The sequence below is a fragment of the Peromyscus eremicus genome, chromosome 1, assembly GCF_949786415.1.
Source record: "Peromyscus eremicus chromosome 1, PerEre_H2_v1, whole genome shotgun sequence".
Classification (NCBI taxonomy): Eukaryota; Metazoa; Chordata; class Mammalia; order Rodentia; family Cricetidae; genus Peromyscus; species Peromyscus eremicus.
In genome coordinates this window covers 98704921-98723278 of record NC_081416.1, presented here as the reverse complement: position 1 = coordinate 98723278, position 18358 = coordinate 98704921, and the positions used below count along the sequence as shown (strand labels likewise).

Below are 18358 nucleotides of genomic sequence, written 5' to 3'. Positions count from 1 at the left end.
TGGGGGCATCATAGAAGAGCAGGAGGGCAGCCGGCTCTGGTCTTGGCAAGTCTCTAGTCTGAGGGAGGAGGCTAGCCCTGGTCTGAGTGACTCCAATCAGAGAAGGGAGATATGGCTTTGGTTTCGAGAAGCAATAGCTCTCCTGGTGTGGTGGCATAGCAGTAGCCCCAGCTTCTAGAGGGTCTGAAGTGGAGGGGGGGGGTGTCACTTGAGCCTAGCAGTTCCAGGACAGCCTGGGCAACATGTTTATAATCCTGCCTCAAACAAACAAAAAGAAAGCAGTAGTCTAAGGAGGAACCCACATTTTGGACTGAGGACAAGTAGACATTACCCTTGAGAGAGCATTCAGCCTGAAGGGGGAGGCAGGGAGTGTGGGTGTCCTCAGCCTGCAAAGAGTTCCGTGAGCTGGTAGATATGGGCTTCCAGGCAGCACGGAGGGAAGGAGAAAAGGGCTGAGAACCCTGTCTTCCTCCCCTCTCGGGTGAAGCACCCCTCCCTCCAGGTTCACGGACCAGGATGAACACGTGATCCAACACTGCTTCCACTACACAGGCACGGTGCTCACCAGCACCTTGGCCTTCCAGAAGGAGCAGAAGCTCAGGTGTGAGTGTCAGGTGAGTGCCTGCCTGCCTGCCTGAAGGCTGTCCTGCCTGCCTGGGTTTTCCTGGGGACCAGCTCCAGCCCCAGAAGGCTGTCCTGCCTGCCTGGGGTTTTTCCTGGGGACCAGCTCCAGCCCCAGAAGGCTGTCCACTAGGGCAGTTGCATGCCTGTGTTATCTGGGCTAATGGCAGCATTGCCCTGGTGCAGCTAGGTAACCTAGTGACCTGGAAGTCTCTTAAAGAGGAGGGCAGGAGTTCCCTAGGCTCTAGGCATTGTCTGGGATTGCCCTCTAGTGTCTAACATTGGCACTACCGCAACATCTGGGCAGCAAGAGGCAAAGGTGGTGAGGCCCAGGAGCTTCTGGCTCATCTTCTCTGGGCTATCCCTCTATTCCTTCATTTAGTACCCAAAGGTTTTCATTAGACATGTCAGTTTCCAGCCTATTCCGGGAGCCCTGGGGAAGGAATGAGAACATCCCTGGGCCATTGGCAGCAGGGGGTTGGTTAGGGTGAGCTCTGACCCAACACTTTATGATCTTCTCTTCCTCCTTCCCAGGCTCTTCTCCAAGTGGCAAAAAACCTTTTCACTCACCTGGGTGAGTGACTGTCTGCCACACAGGCTATTTGGGGAGGGGACGTGGAGGGCTTGCCTGGCACTCCTCAGGTCTCATGGAACTTCTCCTTACCCCTCCTCTAGATGACGTCTCTGTTCTGCTACAGGAGATCATCACCGAGGCCAGAAACCTCAGCAATGCAGAGATGTGAGCAGACGTGGGATGGGGGAGGGAGACTGAGGCCTCATTCCTCACCATCTCTGCCCCTCCCTTTCTTCTTGTCCGGCATTTCCTTCTGACTGGGTCCTTATTTCAGCCGGGACAGCGCTAGCTTAGCATGCCATAGGTTTCAGTGTCACATAGTAGGAACTAAAAACAATACAATACAAAACAAAGAAAAAACAAATGGAATGCTTGGAAATGGCCAGCTCTGAGGAGAGTATCTCAGGTCAGGACACTCCTCCAGGGCCTCAGAAATCGCTACCCTAGTCATGCGTGGTTGGCGGGGCGTCAGGACCCGACGGACCAACCACTTTCTCTCCACAGCTGCTCGGTGTTCCTGCTGGATCAGAACGAGCTGGTGGCCAAGGTGTTCGATGGCGGTGTGGTGGACGATGAGGTGAGGAAGTATGGAAGGTGTCCAGGAGTACGCAAGGACCCTGGGGAACAAGCCACATATGAAGGTTGTCTATAGCCAGCCCAACTTCTGCTTTCTACTCCATCCCTGTCTGGGCAGAGCTATGAGATCCGCATCCCGGCGGACCAGGGCATCGCGGGCCACGTGGCGACCACGGGCCAGATCCTGAACATCCCAGACGCATACGCCCATCCGCTTTTCTATCGCGGCGTAGACGACAGCACTGGCTTCCGCACGCGCAACATCCTCTGCTTCCCTATCAAAAACGAGAACCAGGGTGAGAACTCCGGGCTGCCGGGGGCGGGGCCTGGAGGGGCTGGGCGGAGCCGGGGCGGGGCGTAGTGGAACCAGGTTTAGTTTCTTCCGCTCTGCTGGGGTCCGGGAGTTGAGGCGATTGGGATTGCCTGGGCTTGAACAATTACTTTCAGAAGAGTTAGGGAAAGGCAGGTCTCACTGGACCCCTTCACCAGCTATTCCTATCTTTCCTCTCTTCCCAGAGGTCATCGGTGTGGCTGAACTAGTGAACAAGATCAATGGGCCATGGTTCAGCAAGTTCGATGAGGACCTGGCCACAGCCTTCTCCATCTACTGCGGCATCAGCATCGCCCACGTAAGGGAGCGCGACCGGGGCGGGGAGAGTGCTTTTCTACTCCCCACGTCGGTTCTCTTTGCTCTGGTCTGTCCATCCATGCATAGGGCTCAGGTCCCAGTGAGTGGGGTGCTGTGCAGACTGCAGTACATGCTGGCCGCCTCTGCTGGTTCAGCATGAAAGCTGGGGATACTATTTCCGGTCTACTCTGCTTCTGAGGATCATGAAAAAGAGAAAGATAAGACAAATAAACAAACAAAAAACCCCTAGTTCTACTAGGCTGGTGGTGGTATGGGCCTATAATCTCAGAACTTGAGGGAGTGGCAGGAGGATCAGGAGTTCAAAATCTTGGCTACACAGCAAGTTGGAGGCTAGCCTGAGCTACATGAGACACTGTCTCAACAAACAAAAAAACCCCAATACACACATACAAAACCTTATTGCTAAGATGCCACCCCTCCGCCGGGCGGTGGTGGCGCACGCCTTTAATCCCAGCACTCGGGAGGCAGAGCCAGGTGGATCTCTGTGAGTTCGAGGCCAGCCTGGGCTACCAAGTGAGTCCCAGGAAAGGCGCAAAGCTACACAGAGAAACCCTGTCTCGAAAAACCAAAAAAAAAAAAAAAAAAAAAAAGATGCCACCCCTCCTCTGGCAACTCCAACCCAGTCTACTAATCAGTGTCTTTTTGGCAAATGTTGGGCCTTTCTGTCCAGGCTCTTAGCAGCTCTAGCCTGAAAATCCAGCCCAGGTTCCCAAGTCAGTTCCCCCTTCTGATCTCCTCCAAGGGCTCCATGGCTCCATCACTGAAGTCTGGGTCAGTCTTCATGCACTGCAGACACATGCATGAAGTGCCTCAGATGTTAAGAAAATGGAGAAGGCCAGTGAGAGAACTGAGTGGGGGTAGAACCTGAAGACTGGGCTGTTGCTAATGGTTCATGCTGGGCCTCCAATGGGACAGGAAGGAGAACTTCTGCAATCGGACCCCTTCCTGCCAGTTCTGGGCATTCGGAGAGTGTCACAGCCTCCAACTCCAGCCCCATCTTTCTCACTTTCTCCCCTCAGTCTCTCCTGTACAAAAAGGTGAACGAGGCCCAGTACCGCAGCCACCTGGCCAATGAGATGATGATGTACCATATGAAGGTGAGGCTTGCTTGGAACACCAGTACGTCTTAGGGTCTTGGGGCCACCTGCTCCACACTTCTTCCCTGACTCCCAGAATCCTCTGCAGCCCAGGTCCAGGCTGAGCTTTCCTATTGCTGACTCTTGAGAACGTGAAAATAGACCCCCATCAGTACCTGGCCTCCTGCTCTGCCTAGGGACCATCTCCCGCTTCTCACACCCCTCTCTCCCGAGCCTTTTTCTCAGTCCAGCCCCAGTCTGGAAGCAACCAGCAGGCTTTCACCCAGGGGATAATTTGGTTCAGACAGCTACCTTCATCCCATGTCCAGAGACTATGCCCCATTTGGGGAAGCCCTGAAGGCTGAAACCTTGTTCGGGGTCTTTCTCCTACCACTCTCTGGCTGCCATGGTCATGCATCCCTGCGTGATCCTAATTGCTGATACTGCAATCCCATTCCCAGGCCCTGCTTCAAAAGAGCTACCTCAAGCCTTAGCTTAGAGTATATGACAATTACTGTTCGTTGGGACATTTCCTCTCACCTGTCCCAGTACCTTGGGAATAGATACAGGAGGGATAGAAATTACGCATTCGAAAGCTTTCCCCAAGAGACAAACTACGGGACTCAGTGGCTGGGAAAGCACAGGTTGGGGTATCACGAACGGGGACGCCCGCTGTCTTTGCCTTTGGCTGTCATGGATGTGGTCCTCTGTGCATAGGCAGGGGACACAGGCACGTGGGCTGCAGTGCTGTGCTGTGGCGATCTGTCCAGTGACAATATGAAGAGTTGGGATCCAAGTTGATGAATGCTGGACAAGGGATCCCCCATCTGCATGGGAATCTGATGGGAAGGACACTGGAGAGGGAAGAGGCCGTCTGCTAACGCCTGGCTTGTCCACTGTAGGTCTCTGATGATGAGTACACCAAGCTTCTCCATGATGGGATCCAACCTGTGGCTGCCATTGACTCCAACTTTGCCAACTTCACCTACACTCCTCGCTCTCTGCCTGAGGACGACACTTCTATGGTGAGCTGGCCCTTCTCAGGGTGAGAAGGGTGGAGTGTGGGAAGTGTAGATGCCAGCTAGATGTGCGTGAGAACTTCCGGGTGAGGCAGAAGCACCAAGGAGGGCTATGGAGGCTCCTTCAGAGACAGGCTGGGCATGCCGCTTGCCGTCATGGGCCATGGGCTGCTTAGGGAACAGCCGTGGGCTGGATGGTGGTTCAAAGCTACCCTAGGTGCGTGGCCGTGAGGCTTGAAACCCTGTCTCTGTTCTTCTAAGACTGTATGTGGGCTTGTTTCCAAGAAGTCTTAGCTCTCAGATCCCTCAAATTTCGGATAGTTCACAGCTTGACGCATGCCTGTTCATCTATTTAATTGTCCTTTAGTTTAGGTTCAGAGTTTTTTGTTTGTTTGTTTGTTTTGAGACAGGGTTTCTCTGTGTAGATTTGGTGCCTGTCCTGGATCTCGCTCTGTAGACCAGGCTGGCCTCAAACTCACAGAGATCCGCCTGCCTCTGCCTCCCGAGTGCTGGGATTAAAAGCATACGCCACTGCCACCCGGCGAGTTTCAAGACTAATTTTTTTAGTGTGAGGATTCAAGAGAGGTAGAGACAGAAGCCACATCTTGATAGTGACAGTCCCTCTGACACCCCTTCTCGTTGCTTTACAGGCCATCCTGAGCATGCTGCAAGACATGAACTTCATCAATAACTACAAAATTGACTGCCCAACTCTGGCCCGGTGTGTGCCCCAGCACTGCCCTTGGGGCAGAGCCTCAGTTTCCATCTCCAGTTGTCCCCACCTCATGTCCATTGCCCCCAGCATTCTCGGGAGGGGTCTTTCTAAAGATGCCTGGGGGAGGACTGGATTTGTGGGATCAGGGAGGGATCTGTGAATGAGGAGCCACTCTCAGACACCGGATCATGAATAAAGAAAGACAAGAAAATGTAACAGGCAGAGTCTGGAGGGCTTCCCGGAGGAGGCGAGGCTGAGGCCCCTCTGCTGTCTCGGCTCCCCCAGGTTCTGCTTGATGGTGAAGAAAGGCTACCGGGATCCACCCTACCACAACTGGATGCACGCCTTTTCTGTCTCTCACTTTTGCTACCTGCTCTATAAGAACCTGGAGCTTTCCAGCTACCTCGAGTAAGTGGCTGTCCTTACCACAAGCCCCAGGTGTGTGGCAGGTCCTTTCTGGCCACTCGTTCTCTGCTCAGGGGGGAATGCCAGTCAGCCCCCACCTTCTACAAGGGGGCTGCTCAGCCACAGAGGATGATGGGCCTGATTCCCCCAAGGCTGCCGCACTCCCGAAGGAGAGCTGCTTTCCAGAACCTCCTGACCGCTGGGTGGTCCCTGGGCATCTCATCCAGCTGTCTCTTCTCTGAGGCACCCAGGGCGGAAGCTCTGGGTGACATTTCTCTTTACTACCTCCCACCTAGGGACATCGAGATCTTTGCCTTGTTTATTTCCTGCATGTGTCACGACCTGGACCACAGAGGGACAAACAACTCCTTCCAGGTGGCCTCGGTGAGATCCTGCTCTCCTCACAATGGGGGCCCTCTGCCTTGCCCTTCTCAGCCCGTGGATGGCCGTGAGACCCGCAGCTGGGGTGGGAGGAGGGAGCAATAACCCCAGTGGGAGGTGCCCACGCCGACCCAGATGGGAGGGGTAACCGGAGCTTTTCTGGACTTTTCCAGAAATCTGTGCTGGCCGCACTCTACAGCTCGGAAGGCTCTGTCATGGAGGTAAACTGCCATCCTGCCCAGCCCCTGTCCTGAACCCCCAAAGGCCAGCGGCTTTCAAGTTAGACAGTTCTCAAGCCATGCTCTCCAGCTAGGCTGCAGGAGTTGTGCCTCACGGACCTCATTTTCCTGAACCGAGCACAGGTCGGGGTGTGACTGGGGCCACTGTGTCAGCCTGCACCAGGCTTGTGAAACCAGCGGGAACAGAGCAACCCCGCCCCTCAAACCTACCTGGCCCTTCAGGCCTGGGTCAGCTCTAATCCCTCAGTTTAGAGTCCCCAGGGCTGGTCTGCTCTCCAGCGGCCTCTTGGGTCAGGAACAGGATCCGAGACATCTGAACTTCCCTTGTGCAGGTCTTGATTCAGGGTGGGAACCACATTTCCAAGGTCACCTTGCCCCAGGCTGTTTCCGGTTGCCTCCCCTCCAGAGGCTGCCCCTATTTGCACCCATAGAGATCTACGGCCTGCTCACTGTCTCCCAGGAGGCCCTGCGGCAACCCTGATTCTGCCCTCTGTCCCCTGGGATGAGCCTGCTCTTCCTCCGAATGACAGCCCTTCTCTATCAGGAGACGGGGCCTTGCCCTCTCTCCCTCACTGCCTTCCCTTGTCAGCAAACAAATACTTTCTGCATGAATTAGTGTCCAGGACATCAGGGGATCATTTCAGAATTTTCTTCCAGCCTTTGAGGCCCCCTGAGCATACCTTATCAGGCCCCTTCATGTGACAGCTGAGGGCTCTGCGTCAGGAAGCTGGCCAGGGACTTGCCCAGGGCCACAGAGGGTTCTAATAGAGTACTCACAAAGGGAACGTGGACCCTAACTCTCCTTTCTGCCTGCTCTGCTGAGCTTGGGGTCCTGTCCCTGCTGGGCTTTCCTGCCTCTCTGGGAGCCTCTGGTCATGGGGACACTTTGATCCAGTGGGACCCGTCTCTCCTCTCCCCACAGAGGCATCATTTTGCTCAGGCCATTGCCATCCTCAACACTCACGGCTGCAACATCTTTGACCACTTCTCCCGGAAGGTGATGGGGCTGTGTGGGGGTCTGTGTGGTGGGAGCTGGGGACTGGCTAGACAGAGGAGCAGACCCGCCTTGGAGTGGAAGGGATGTGTGCAGCAGGGACCGTGATGCCCTTCCCTGGCCCTCTCCAGGACTATCAGCGCATGCTGGACCTGATGAGGGACATCATCTTGGCCACAGACCTGGCACACCACCTCCGCATCTTCAAGGACCTGCAGAAGATGGCTGAAGGTGCCACACCTCACTGTTGGGGAGGGATGGGTGGTTTAGCATGGAGATCTGCTCACCTGAACATCTGCCGTGGTTCTGTCCTGCCCTTAGCCCATTCCTGGTTATGGTGTCCCTCCAGGCGGACCCAATGCTGGCCTCCCAGCTTCCATTAGGTGTGCTTTGCTCCCCATGGAACACTCCAGATCCACTTTGGGACAGGCTGTGGGGCCCTTGTTCTCAGAAGGGACAGGAGCGTGGACCCTTTGCCCTGACTCCATTGTCCCTCCACAGTGGGTTATGACCGAACCAACAAACAGCACCACAGGCTTCTTCTCTGCCTCCTCATGACTTCCTGTGACCTCTCTGACCAGACAAAGGGCTGGAAGACCACTAGAAAAATTGCGGTAAGAATGGGCCCTCCCACTTGAGGAAACACAAGCTATATCCTCTGCCCAGCCCCGTGTGCCCCTACAGCATCCTGAACACCTTTCTGTGCTGATTTCTGCCTGGTTGTATTTTGGGGACTCAGAAATCCAGACCACCTCAGGACCACAGATGAAGTGACTCCGAGATGGGCACCGGCTTACCCATGGTCACACAATAAATTAGTGGTCAGTGTGAAGTGGGCAGAGTCCAGGCTCTGTAGTGTACCATCTACTGTCAAGCTAGTGAGGGTAGGCCCTGGGTGGGACTGAGACACTGGGCCTCAGTTTGCCACCCTGGGAATGGGCTTAGGTGGACAGATCCCACTTGCAGGAGATGATGAGAGTATTACCTTCCAGGAGCTGATCTACAAAGAGTTCTTCTCCCAGGGAGACTTGGTACGTGTCAGGTGATCTCAGGATGCCCAGGGTGGTGGTGTGCGGGGTGGGTGAGGTGTTCCTGGCACGAGGCTGGGAGGGTTTGGGTTAGCTGGCCCTACCTGGTACCTGGTGGAGGAGCAGGAGGGCCAGACCTGATGATCTGGTGCCTGCAGGAGAAGGCCATGGGCAACAGACCGATGGAAATGATGGACCGGGAGAAGGCCTACATCCCTGAGCTGCAGATCAGCTTCATGGAGCACATCGCCATGCCCATCTACAAGTGAGCTTGCGGGCACAGCTGGGACAGGTGTAGAGAGGGCAGGGCAGTGTATCCACCTCAGTGCTAGCACGAGACCCTGCCACTTCCCCCTCAGACCCCATGGTCTTCATGCCGTCCCAATCCCCAGGCTTCACAGCCTTAATGGAAATGCTCTCTGTGGTGTGGTCCTCAACTGTCTTGCTGTCTGCTCCATTTTCTGACCTCTAACCCCACCCCCTGTACCCCCCCAGGCTGTTACAAGACCTGTTCCCCAAGGCAGCAGAGCTGTATGAACGTGTGGCCTCCAACCGTGAGCACTGGACCAAGGTGTCCCATAAGTTCACCATCCGAGGCCTCCCGAGTAACAACTCGCTGGATTTCCTGGACGAGGAATACGAGGTGCCCGATTTGGATGGCCCTAGGGCTCCTGTCAATGGCTGCTGCAGCCTTGAGGCTGAGTGATCCCCTCTGGGGACCCTCCCTGCCCAGCCCTCCTTCCACAGCTCTCTACCAGTCTGTCTGATGCATTGGGAACCAGAGCCATGGGTCCTGGGTTCTAGGCCAGGATGTCCCCTGTGACCCGGCACATACTACCCTTCCTGGGCCGGGCCTCAGCTTTCTCATCTGTAGAAGGGAAGCAAGATCCCTAGTCTCACACAGACTTGCCCATTTGTTCTTCAAGAGCTCAGTGGTGACCAGTGGCAGGGGGTTCCGTTCTGCACCTCTGACCATACCGTGCCCAGTCCTGCCCAAGCTGCTCCATCCCTGAGCACTGTCACGGTTTCTTCTGTCACCCTGTTATAGCTCTACTAGGTCAATAGCCTTGTTTTCCTGGAGGAATCCCCGTTCCCTGGGGACTCCAAGATCCTCACGGAAGAGACTGCTGAGTGAGCAGAGGGTATACAACAGTCACCAGCTAGAAATAGCCATAGGATGAGGTGTCCTGAGGACACCCCTGTGCTTCTGGTAGGATTGGGACCCTTGGAGGAAGCTGACAGGCGGGTAATTGGGAAGAAAGTGCTCCAGCAGCAAGGACAGAAATGATGGGCAGGGAGGATCCTCAAGCTGGGAGACAGCCCCTTATGTGCCCTTCAGGTGGCGTGGCCTGAAGCAAGTTCCTTTCCCTAGCTAGGCAAGACAGGATCATTAGACAGCCTAGTCTCTGTTTAGATCAAAGTCTCCACAGTTCTGTGGAGTCCGCGAGCGGCTGTGGCATGCTCTGCCACCCCGAGGCACAGAGGACCTCACCTTTCTTTTCCTCTGAGTGTATCTCCTTGGCCTGAGCCCTCTCATTCCTGCCGTGAGGGAGGGGCCTGGCCTCACCCCGCAGGGCTTCTCTCCTCTTTAAGGCCATATCCACATGTGCCCCAGGGGCTCAGGAGACTCCCCCTAGGGCTGGGCCTCTTGGGTGAGTGGCCACTGGCTTCTCTTCTGTTCTGTTCCGTGTGTATTGTGGGTGGGGGAGGGGCCACCTGCCTTACCTACTCTGAGTTGCCTTTAGAGAGATGCGTTTTTCTAGGACTCTGTGCACCTGTCGTATGTGGTCCCGTGGGCTGAGTGCTTTGTACATGAGAATAAATCTATTTCTTTCTACCAACCCTCCCCCAGGAGGCTGTCTGTGGACTCTGTCTGTCAGCAGGTGGAGGAGAAAGAGCTGGCAGAGGCCAGCACCCTAGAAACTCGGGCTACTGAAACCTCTACCCCTAGTTCCTAATCGTTCTTCTGGGGCACAACTGTTCTGGGGCCAGGATGTGTCATAGACCCGTTGAGATAATTCCTGGGCCAGATATGAGGGCTAGGGGTGGTTGGCACACCGGAGGCTCAGGTATGAAACAGTGAGGGAGTGCATCAGATTGTGGACTGGAGAGGAAGACCTCAGAGTCAGAAGCAATCAGGGAAGCTACTTGGAGGAGGTGACCTGTGGCTCCTTCTACACCTCTGCATGCTGGCCTGCCCTGGTCATAATGCCCGGACCTCAGAGCCTCTCTCTACCTGCAGGATTGTCCGGGTAACCATCAGTCCCACATCCCAGTTTCTCCTAGTTTTGTGGAGGGGTCTCTCTGAGTGTGAGTCTCCATGCGGGATTTGACCCTGGTTTGTGCATGTGGCATTTGTCCCTGCTCGTGCAGCTGTACGGGCATTTGCTGCTGCACAAACAGCGGCGAACTCTGCTGGGAACTGTGAGGTGGCTCCTCTCCTCAGTTTGCCTAGCCCCTCCCATTCACCTTCTGCTCACCACATCCTGACCAATCAACGATGATCTGTGAGGAGCCTGGACATTATTCTCCTTTCATAAGGGTGGATGGGCCTGGAGGAGACCCACAGGGCATCCTGTGACCACAGCGATGTCCTGGGATGCCAGCCTCACCTTTGGGAACACAGAGCCCATCTGCTGCTCTGCTCACAGCCTGCGGGTTTGGAATTAGCTGTCTAGACTGAGTGGTCTCAGGATGTCCAGGCTGGTGCCTGGCCTCCAGATGTAGATTTCATGCGACCTCTGCCCAGTCCTGTTTTGAGCTCCCCTAGGCTCTCTCTTCTCAGAGCCATGGGCTCCTAGGCTAGGCTGGGGGTCAGTGCCTGGCCCAAGATTGGAAGGAGATGGCTGGTTTAATGGTACTGGGCTGACACTAAGGTTGATGCAGGTACATGGAACTGTTCTGCACACGACCCTCGGTGCTGAACATGCACCAGCACCCCTCCGTAAGCCTTTGGACAAAGGGGAAAAAAACCTGAGTGTAAACCCAAGAGGCTTTGCTGCTCCCCTCCACCTGCATCTGATATCTGTTCCCAGCCTCTGCCTCCCTGCAGGCCCAGGCTATGATAGCCCTCCTCGCCATCAGATTAGGTGACTAACCTGCAAGTCATTTTCTGTGCGTGCAGAACTCTGTGCTGGGGGCCATGCTAACCCGCTCTTTGTTTGTGGCCCCAAGGGTCTCACAGTTAGGTGAAGGAGACCAATCCATCTCAGTCCCAAGTGCCTGGGTTCTAGGCCCTGATGTGCCAGCTGGGAGCCCAAGCTTGAGAACCACAGCTAAGCTGAAGGATGAATAGGTGCTGTTTTCCTGCAGGTAGAAGGGGAAAGCCCTGTGGTTGAAGAAACTGTCCCTATAAAGGCACAGATGAAGGGCAGGTGACTTGGGGAGGAGTACAGAGACAAGGGGGATGAGGCTAACCCAGGAAGGGCCCAGATGCCAAGCAGTGGTGCTTGCCTCTCTGGGTAAAGCGTGGCCCTTGCTGGATGAGGAGTGGACCTGAGAGATGCTGATGTTGCAGGACTTGGTGAACAGGGGACTGTGGTTGCAGAGAGAGGAAAGTGTACTGGGAGCCGGGGTCCCTGTCCCACGATAGTGTAGACGTCTGCTCATCCCCACCGTACCCCTAGTGTGACGGGAGGAGCTCAGGCATGACTGAACTTTCTGGCAGGGTGGTCAGGGAAGCTCCCTGGGGATGTCAGGGATGGAGACCAGGACCAGGGACAAGGCTGGGTGGGGTAAGGGACATCTGCATAGAGCCTGCAGACAGCCCTCATAAAGTCACAGGACACACAGCCAGCCCCGTCGGGCGCTTCTAATGGTCCTGCCCTCAATGGTCCCAGTTGGCATTTTATTTGAACATCACAAGTTTCTGGGGCATGGGTGCCACTGCCCATTATGTAGCTGAGCGGTTCGAGGTCTGGAGAGATACTTTGCCAAGGCTGGGCTGTGAGGCGTATGGGTGACCAGCAAGTGGGCTGGCCCCAAAGGAGGAGCTGGGATAGGAGGAGTGTGTGCACATGCATCCTGTGTTTATAACAGTGGTTCTCAACCTTTCTAAGCTGCGACCCTTTTATACAGTTCCTCGTGTTGTGGTGACCCCCAACCTTAAAATCATTTTCTTTGCTACTTTATAACTGTAATTTTGCTACTGTTATGAATAGTAAAATAAATGCCTGCATTTTTCAATGGTCTCAGGCGACCCCTGTGAACGGGTTGTTTGACCCCTCCGAGGAGGTCACGACCCACAGGTTGAGAACTGCCGGTTTACAGGGTTGCAGGGGTAAGGTGGCATGCAGTGCTGCTATGGCCACCAGGTGGCACCCCCACGGCAACCCTCTTCCCCAGAGGTCAGGGACTGGTGTGTCCTGCAGGTGTGTTCCAGGGTTAATGTCTCTCCTGTTCACCTATATAAGCTCCTCTCACACTCAGTCACACCACAGCATTCCCACAGCAACACACACACACACACAGCCTCATGGGTCCATTCTAGTCTACACGCTCATCACCACACGCAGGCCCTACACAGCCGGCACTCTAAACAAGACGGAGGTCCATGAGCTCTGCCTGAGTGCTATGCCGTATCCCTGGGGGGAGGGGTCTGCCTGCTGAGGGGTCTCTCTCTGGGGCCCTTGAGGAGGGCAGGACAAGCTTCGTGGTCAGGTGTGGGGAGAGCTGATACCCCTCCCCCACCCCACCCCCTACGCCTGAACCGGTGGCAAGAGAGCACTGGTCAGCAGGAGAGAGCAGTATGCCCTCCCCCATGCTTCTGAGGTGGGATAGGCAGGGGAAGCCTGGGCTCAAGGGGAGCTTGTGGTTAGGTGGGAGGACAGGCAGATAGGGGAGGGGGCTGCAGACAGGCTGGAAGGGCAGGCTGGGAGGTGGCGAGTTAGGGGGGCTAGTTCAAAGCCTCGGCCCCTCATTCCTGCTGACCGTCTCAGCACTGGGTCTCTTTAAGAAGGGGACTGGGGAGAGTGTGGGGCCCTGGATGGGTGAACTAAGGACTGTCAGAGGTGGTCAGACAGGGTGAAGGTAACAGAGAGAGGGTGAGAAGAGGCTGTTTTACAGCCATGTTGCAATGTCCTGGTGTGTGTGTGTGCATGTGTGTGTGTGTGTGTGTGTGTGTGTGTGTGTGTGTGTGTGTTAGATCCAGGGATGTGAAGATGTGAGAGGATCTGGGTCCCCCCGGGGAGATAAGGGCAGCTATTGTCCCAGAGGCTAGGCTCTGGGCAGCAAGTGGGGAACAGGGTTAGGAAGATGGGGAGGCAGCATGGTGTGGGGCAGAATAGGGGATATTAATGGGAGGCCTCGCCTGACAGAAGTTCACACCTGTGGGCTCCCTCCTGAAGCACAAAGCCAAGAGCTGTCACCACACAGAGGCACCTGGGCTCCCTGTCTTCATAAGCCATCCAGAGCTGTCTCTCCTCTCCGGGCAGGACAGGCATTGGATTCCTCACTGGTGATAGTTCTCTTGTCCAGCATCAGAGGGGTGGAGCCTTGCTGGAGTATCAGGATGGGAGGGAGCTGGGAGGGAGGCTGTCCCACGTCACATGGGGGGCTGTGTGTGAGTGAAACCTCAGTGCACACAGCACGGCCGGGTTGTTCTGGTGGGAGGGACACACCAGGATGAGTCCCTGTAGAGAGCAGAGGGCATCATCATGGCTGGAGATTGGTGGGTCAGGTGTGACACCTGACGGAGAGATGGCTTCCTGCCGACATGGCTGCCCTTCTCAATCCGCAAGTCATTTATGAAGAAGCTATAGAAACAAGTAGGAAGCGTGGGATCCGAGGAGCAGAGGACAGTAGCCCGGGGTGCACTGGGCATGAGGAGAGAACGAAGTGAAAAGTCAGGTTGGAGGAAAGCACTCGCAGCCTCCAGGCTGCCTTGCACAATCACTGCCTGTCCTGACAGCTGCGCACATCTGGGGAGAGGCCTCCTCATGGGGCTGTGGCTCAGAGGGCTCCAGTCAGGAGCCACAGCCTCCAACCACGGCTGTGGGGTGCTGGGAGCTCACCTCCACCACTTGCTTAAAGCCAAGACCCCAGCACACACAGGGCCTGTCTGTAGCTCATCCCCTGGGGCTCTCCACCCCCCAAGGGTGTCCCCAAGGCAACTGGCTCACAGGTCAAAAGAATACACTGGTTGGTTAGAAGAAAGATGGAAAACTAGACAACACAGAGCAGTCTGAGGCAGACTTGCTGGAACAGATGGGCCCCGCTCTAAAATAAATGCCTTGAATTTACTTAAGGAGATATGGGCGGATAATAGCAGCATGAAGTTAGAGCAAGAAATCTTTATAAAAGAACCAAGTCGAAGTATCAGGCATGAAGGAAAAATGGTTGGAGTAGAGAAGGCAGTAAGTGCTGGCCATGGTGGCTGCTGCTGGAGAGAGCTGAGAAATTTGACATCGGCTAGACCAGCTCTTGACAAAGGCAGTGTGGGAAAGAGGCCAGGAGCTAGTGTGGCAGTGAATGTAAGAGCTGTAGGAAAAGATGGAGGTTCCCGCATCCAGATAACAAGTTCAGACGAGGGGAGAGGAAATGTCTGCAGAAAGTCGGTGGTGGAGCCAGGATTTGTGACTCATGCCTGAAATCCCAGAACTTGGGCCCAGGCAGGAGGATTGTGAGCTCAAGGCAAACCTAGGATGCAAAATAAGTTCCAGGCCAATTGGGATGGCATAGCGAGAGCATGTCTAAAAAAAAATATGAATAAAAAAGAGTTGATGCCAGTGTACTTTATTAAACAAAACAGAAGACATAAGATTAAAGGAGTCAGAGCATATCCATCTGGGGAGATGGAGGGGGAAACCGGACAACCAGATACATTAGTTCAGGAACTTAAGATCACCAACACAAAGAAATTCCAGAAGCAAGACTGAAGCAGGTTATCAGAATTCTCAACATCATTCACTGCTGGTTGAAATGCAAAATGGCACAGGCAAAGAGCCGCAGCACACATCTTTAATACTCACTAGGGAACACGGCATCTTCCTGCACACACAGAATATTTGAAAAAGAGACCATCTAGGGAACCACACAGAGGCCTACAAATGATCCACAAGCTACAATGTTGTCTGACCACAAAATCATAAATGTAAACATTAATAGGTATCGATAATAAAAAAGAATACATTTCTGTAGATTTGGGAGCTAAATGTCATGTTATTCAGTTTCTTGTCAGTTCAAAAAGTAAAAAGAATCTTACCTTTTTATTTTTTATACTACAAGGTACTTAGAATTAGATTGTAAAAACCTTTCACCATATTGTAAAATGGCCAAAGCAGGACACAGTGAAATTTACATTTTAAGGTTATTTATTAAGAAAGAAATCATTCAAAAAATGAGTGAAATAAGTCATTTACCACCAGAGGTTGACCCCAAAGAAGGGAAATACTGGGCGGAAAACACCAACAGTAACAGAGAAGATTGTCAAAGCCACCAGCTTGGCTCTTTGAAAAGATTAGTAAGACTGATCTCTGGTAAGAACGATTATTCAAAAGAAGGGGACTGGAGAGATGGCTCACTAGTTGCTCCTCCCGAGGACCCAAATTTGGCTCTCAGTATCCGTGCCCTGGCTCATAACTCAAGTTGCAGCTCCAGTTCCAGGGGGATATGACGTCCTCTTCTGGCCTCTGCTGGTACTGCATGCATGTGGTGCATAGACACATGCAGGCAAAATACCCATACATATAAAATAAAAATAATTAAATCTTAGAAGATGAAAATATGTGAAGTAGATGACAAACCCAGAAAATATTACAGATGCCAAAGAATAAAAATCACAATAAAAGATGGTAATAAACAATAATGATTTTAGAACCTGGATGAGAGAACTCTTGTTATATTTTTTATTTCATGAGGTACCATTTGTTTATTGTTGGCCTTATTTCCTGGAGGACTGAAATATTATTCAGAAAGTTTGCTGTTATGTCAATATTTTGAGCTATTTTCCTTCTAAGTATTTCATGGTTTTTTGTTTTATTTTGTTGTTGTTGTTTGTTTCTTTTTGGGGGGAGGGGAAGGGCTGCGCTATATATCCCTGGCTAGCCTCAGTACACCATGTAGACCAGGATGGCTTTAAAGCCAAGAGATCTGCCTGCCTCTTCCTCCTGAATGTTGGGACTAGCGATGTGTGCTGTCACATAGCTTCATGTTTTCAGTTGAGTTCTTTGGTCCATTTGGCACTGGCTTCTAAGCAAGGTGAGCGATGGGGACCTAGCCATGTTTATTGGTTTGCATGTGTTGAACTATCCATTCCCTTATAGAATAAAGACACCTTGATTGTGGTTTAAAACAAAACCTAGATGGGGAAAATTCATTTCTAGAAGAATATAAAACTCACAGAACATATAGTTCAAATTGATAAATATGTATTAAAGGGATGAAATTATAGTTTGTGATGTCCTCTCAAGAAATCCTCTGAGGGAGGAGTTCATGGGACTCCACTTCTCCACAAGGAGCTTTTGGCAATTGATGGTTGCCAGGGGAGGGAGGTCATTTTCTTAGTGCTGTGGCCATTAGTAGGATGAACATGCTCTGGTAAATAGCCTCCTGCACATGCTGACGCACATAACTCTAATTAAACTCATGAGTCTCTTTCTGTGTTTCTGTCTGTCTGTCTGTCTCTCCCTCACATACACACATACACAGAGAGAGAGTGTGTGTGTGAAATAGGAAGAGGACTGTCTGGAAGGATGGAGGAGTCGGCAGGAGGGGGAGGGGGAGGAGAAGGCTGAATATGACCACAACACATTGTACGTTGTGAAATTGGCAAAAAGCAACAACAACAAAACGCTCCTACCCAGTTAGCCTTATAGACGTTTAAAAGAAGGGTTAGTTTCTAGTTCATAAAAACCATTCCCCCAAAAAGGTACAGGAAACTGGCCTGGTTTTTGATTTCCAAATGAGATCATCCTAACTCAAGAGATGACAACAGATATAAAACAGAAAGAAAAACAGGGTATGAACAATGTCACCTCAGTGCTGCCTATGAACTGGCAAACTTCTATGGAAAATGTAGATGCAATGGAATATTTTAAAGTGCACCATAATCAGAGGGAAACATTTTCCCTAAGGGATGAAAGGATGTTTTCACCCCAGAAAACCCAGAAATGTAATTCCCCATATCAATAGGACTTATTGAGAAAACTCATGATTATTTCAGTGGGTACAGAAAAAAGTGTTTGATATAGAGGATGCCTATTTGTGATTGAAATGACTTCAACGAAGTGGGACTAGATTGGAAATTGACTTGGAAAAGATAATATCTCAAAAATCTTCAGCAAACACATGAGTCATTTTCTGTGCCGGTGCATTCTCGTTATGAGCAGCACCAGAGGAAGGAAACCAGGGAGCAGTATCCCTCCACGGCTTCTGCCTCCAGCTCCTGTCTTGAGTGCCTGCCTCGGTTCCTCTCTTAGTTCCTTTTCTGTTGCTGTGCTAAGAGACCATGGTCAAGGCAGCTTAGAGAAGAAAGTGTTTAATGGAGGCTTACACTTTCAGAGAATGAGTCCATGACCATCGTGGCAGGGAGCGCGGGAGCAGGCATGGGGCTGGAACACTATCTGAGAGCTTACATCTGGTCCATAAGTGTGTGTGTGTGTGTGTGTGTGTGTGTGTGTGTGTGTGTGAGAGAGAGAGAGAGAGAGAGAGAGAGAGAGAGAGAGAGAGAGAGAGAGAGAGAGAGAGCTAACTGGCAATGCTGTAGAATTCTGAAACCCCAAAGTCCATCCTCAGTCACACACCTCCTCCAACAAGGGCACAACTCCTAATTCTCCCCAAACAGTCCCACCAACCAGTAGCTCAGCATTCAAACATCTGAGCCTGTGGGGGGCATTTTCACCCAAGCCACAGTTTCTCAGGATAATGGACTGTGACCCATAAGCCAAATAAACCCGTTCTTCCTCCAGGTTGATTTTGGTCATGGTGTTTAATCACATAATAGAAAAGCAAAATAGAGCAATCTGCAATACTGTTTAACTCAGAAAGCCTGGTCAATGCTATAACCAAAGGAAAGGATATAAGACGGGTACATCTGGAGCATGGTGCAAACGTACTTTTCACAGATAACATTATTACTTAACTC

General features: G+C 52.6%; 1 protein-coding gene across 1 annotated transcript in view; it reads left to right on the top strand.

Annotated features, from left to right (window-relative positions):
• The window catches only part of Pde2a (phosphodiesterase 2A), a 63433-nt gene extending 54166 nt beyond the window's left edge, over positions 1–9267 (top strand). The window contains exons 14-31 of the mRNA XM_059270266.1: positions 503–614; positions 1156–1195; positions 1297–1360; positions 1700–1772; positions 1890–2067; positions 2288–2400; positions 3440–3517; positions 4399–4521; positions 5166–5236; positions 5516–5638; positions 5932–6019; positions 6190–6237; positions 7178–7252; positions 7381–7480; positions 7751–7863; positions 8242–8280; positions 8436–8542; positions 8773–9267. Coding sequence (XP_059126249.1) covers positions 503–614; positions 1156–1195; positions 1297–1360; positions 1700–1772; positions 1890–2067; positions 2288–2400; positions 3440–3517; positions 4399–4521; positions 5166–5236; positions 5516–5638; positions 5932–6019; positions 6190–6237; positions 7178–7252; positions 7381–7480; positions 7751–7863; positions 8242–8280; positions 8436–8542; positions 8773–8983 — 1756 coding nt within the window. The 3' untranslated portion in view covers positions 8984–9267. The remainder of the gene's footprint in view (positions 1–502; positions 615–1155; positions 1196–1296; positions 1361–1699; positions 1773–1889; positions 2068–2287; positions 2401–3439; positions 3518–4398; positions 4522–5165; positions 5237–5515; positions 5639–5931; positions 6020–6189; positions 6238–7177; positions 7253–7380; positions 7481–7750; positions 7864–8241; positions 8281–8435; positions 8543–8772) is intronic.
• The last annotated feature ends 9091 nt before the right edge of the window (positions 9268–18358 follow it).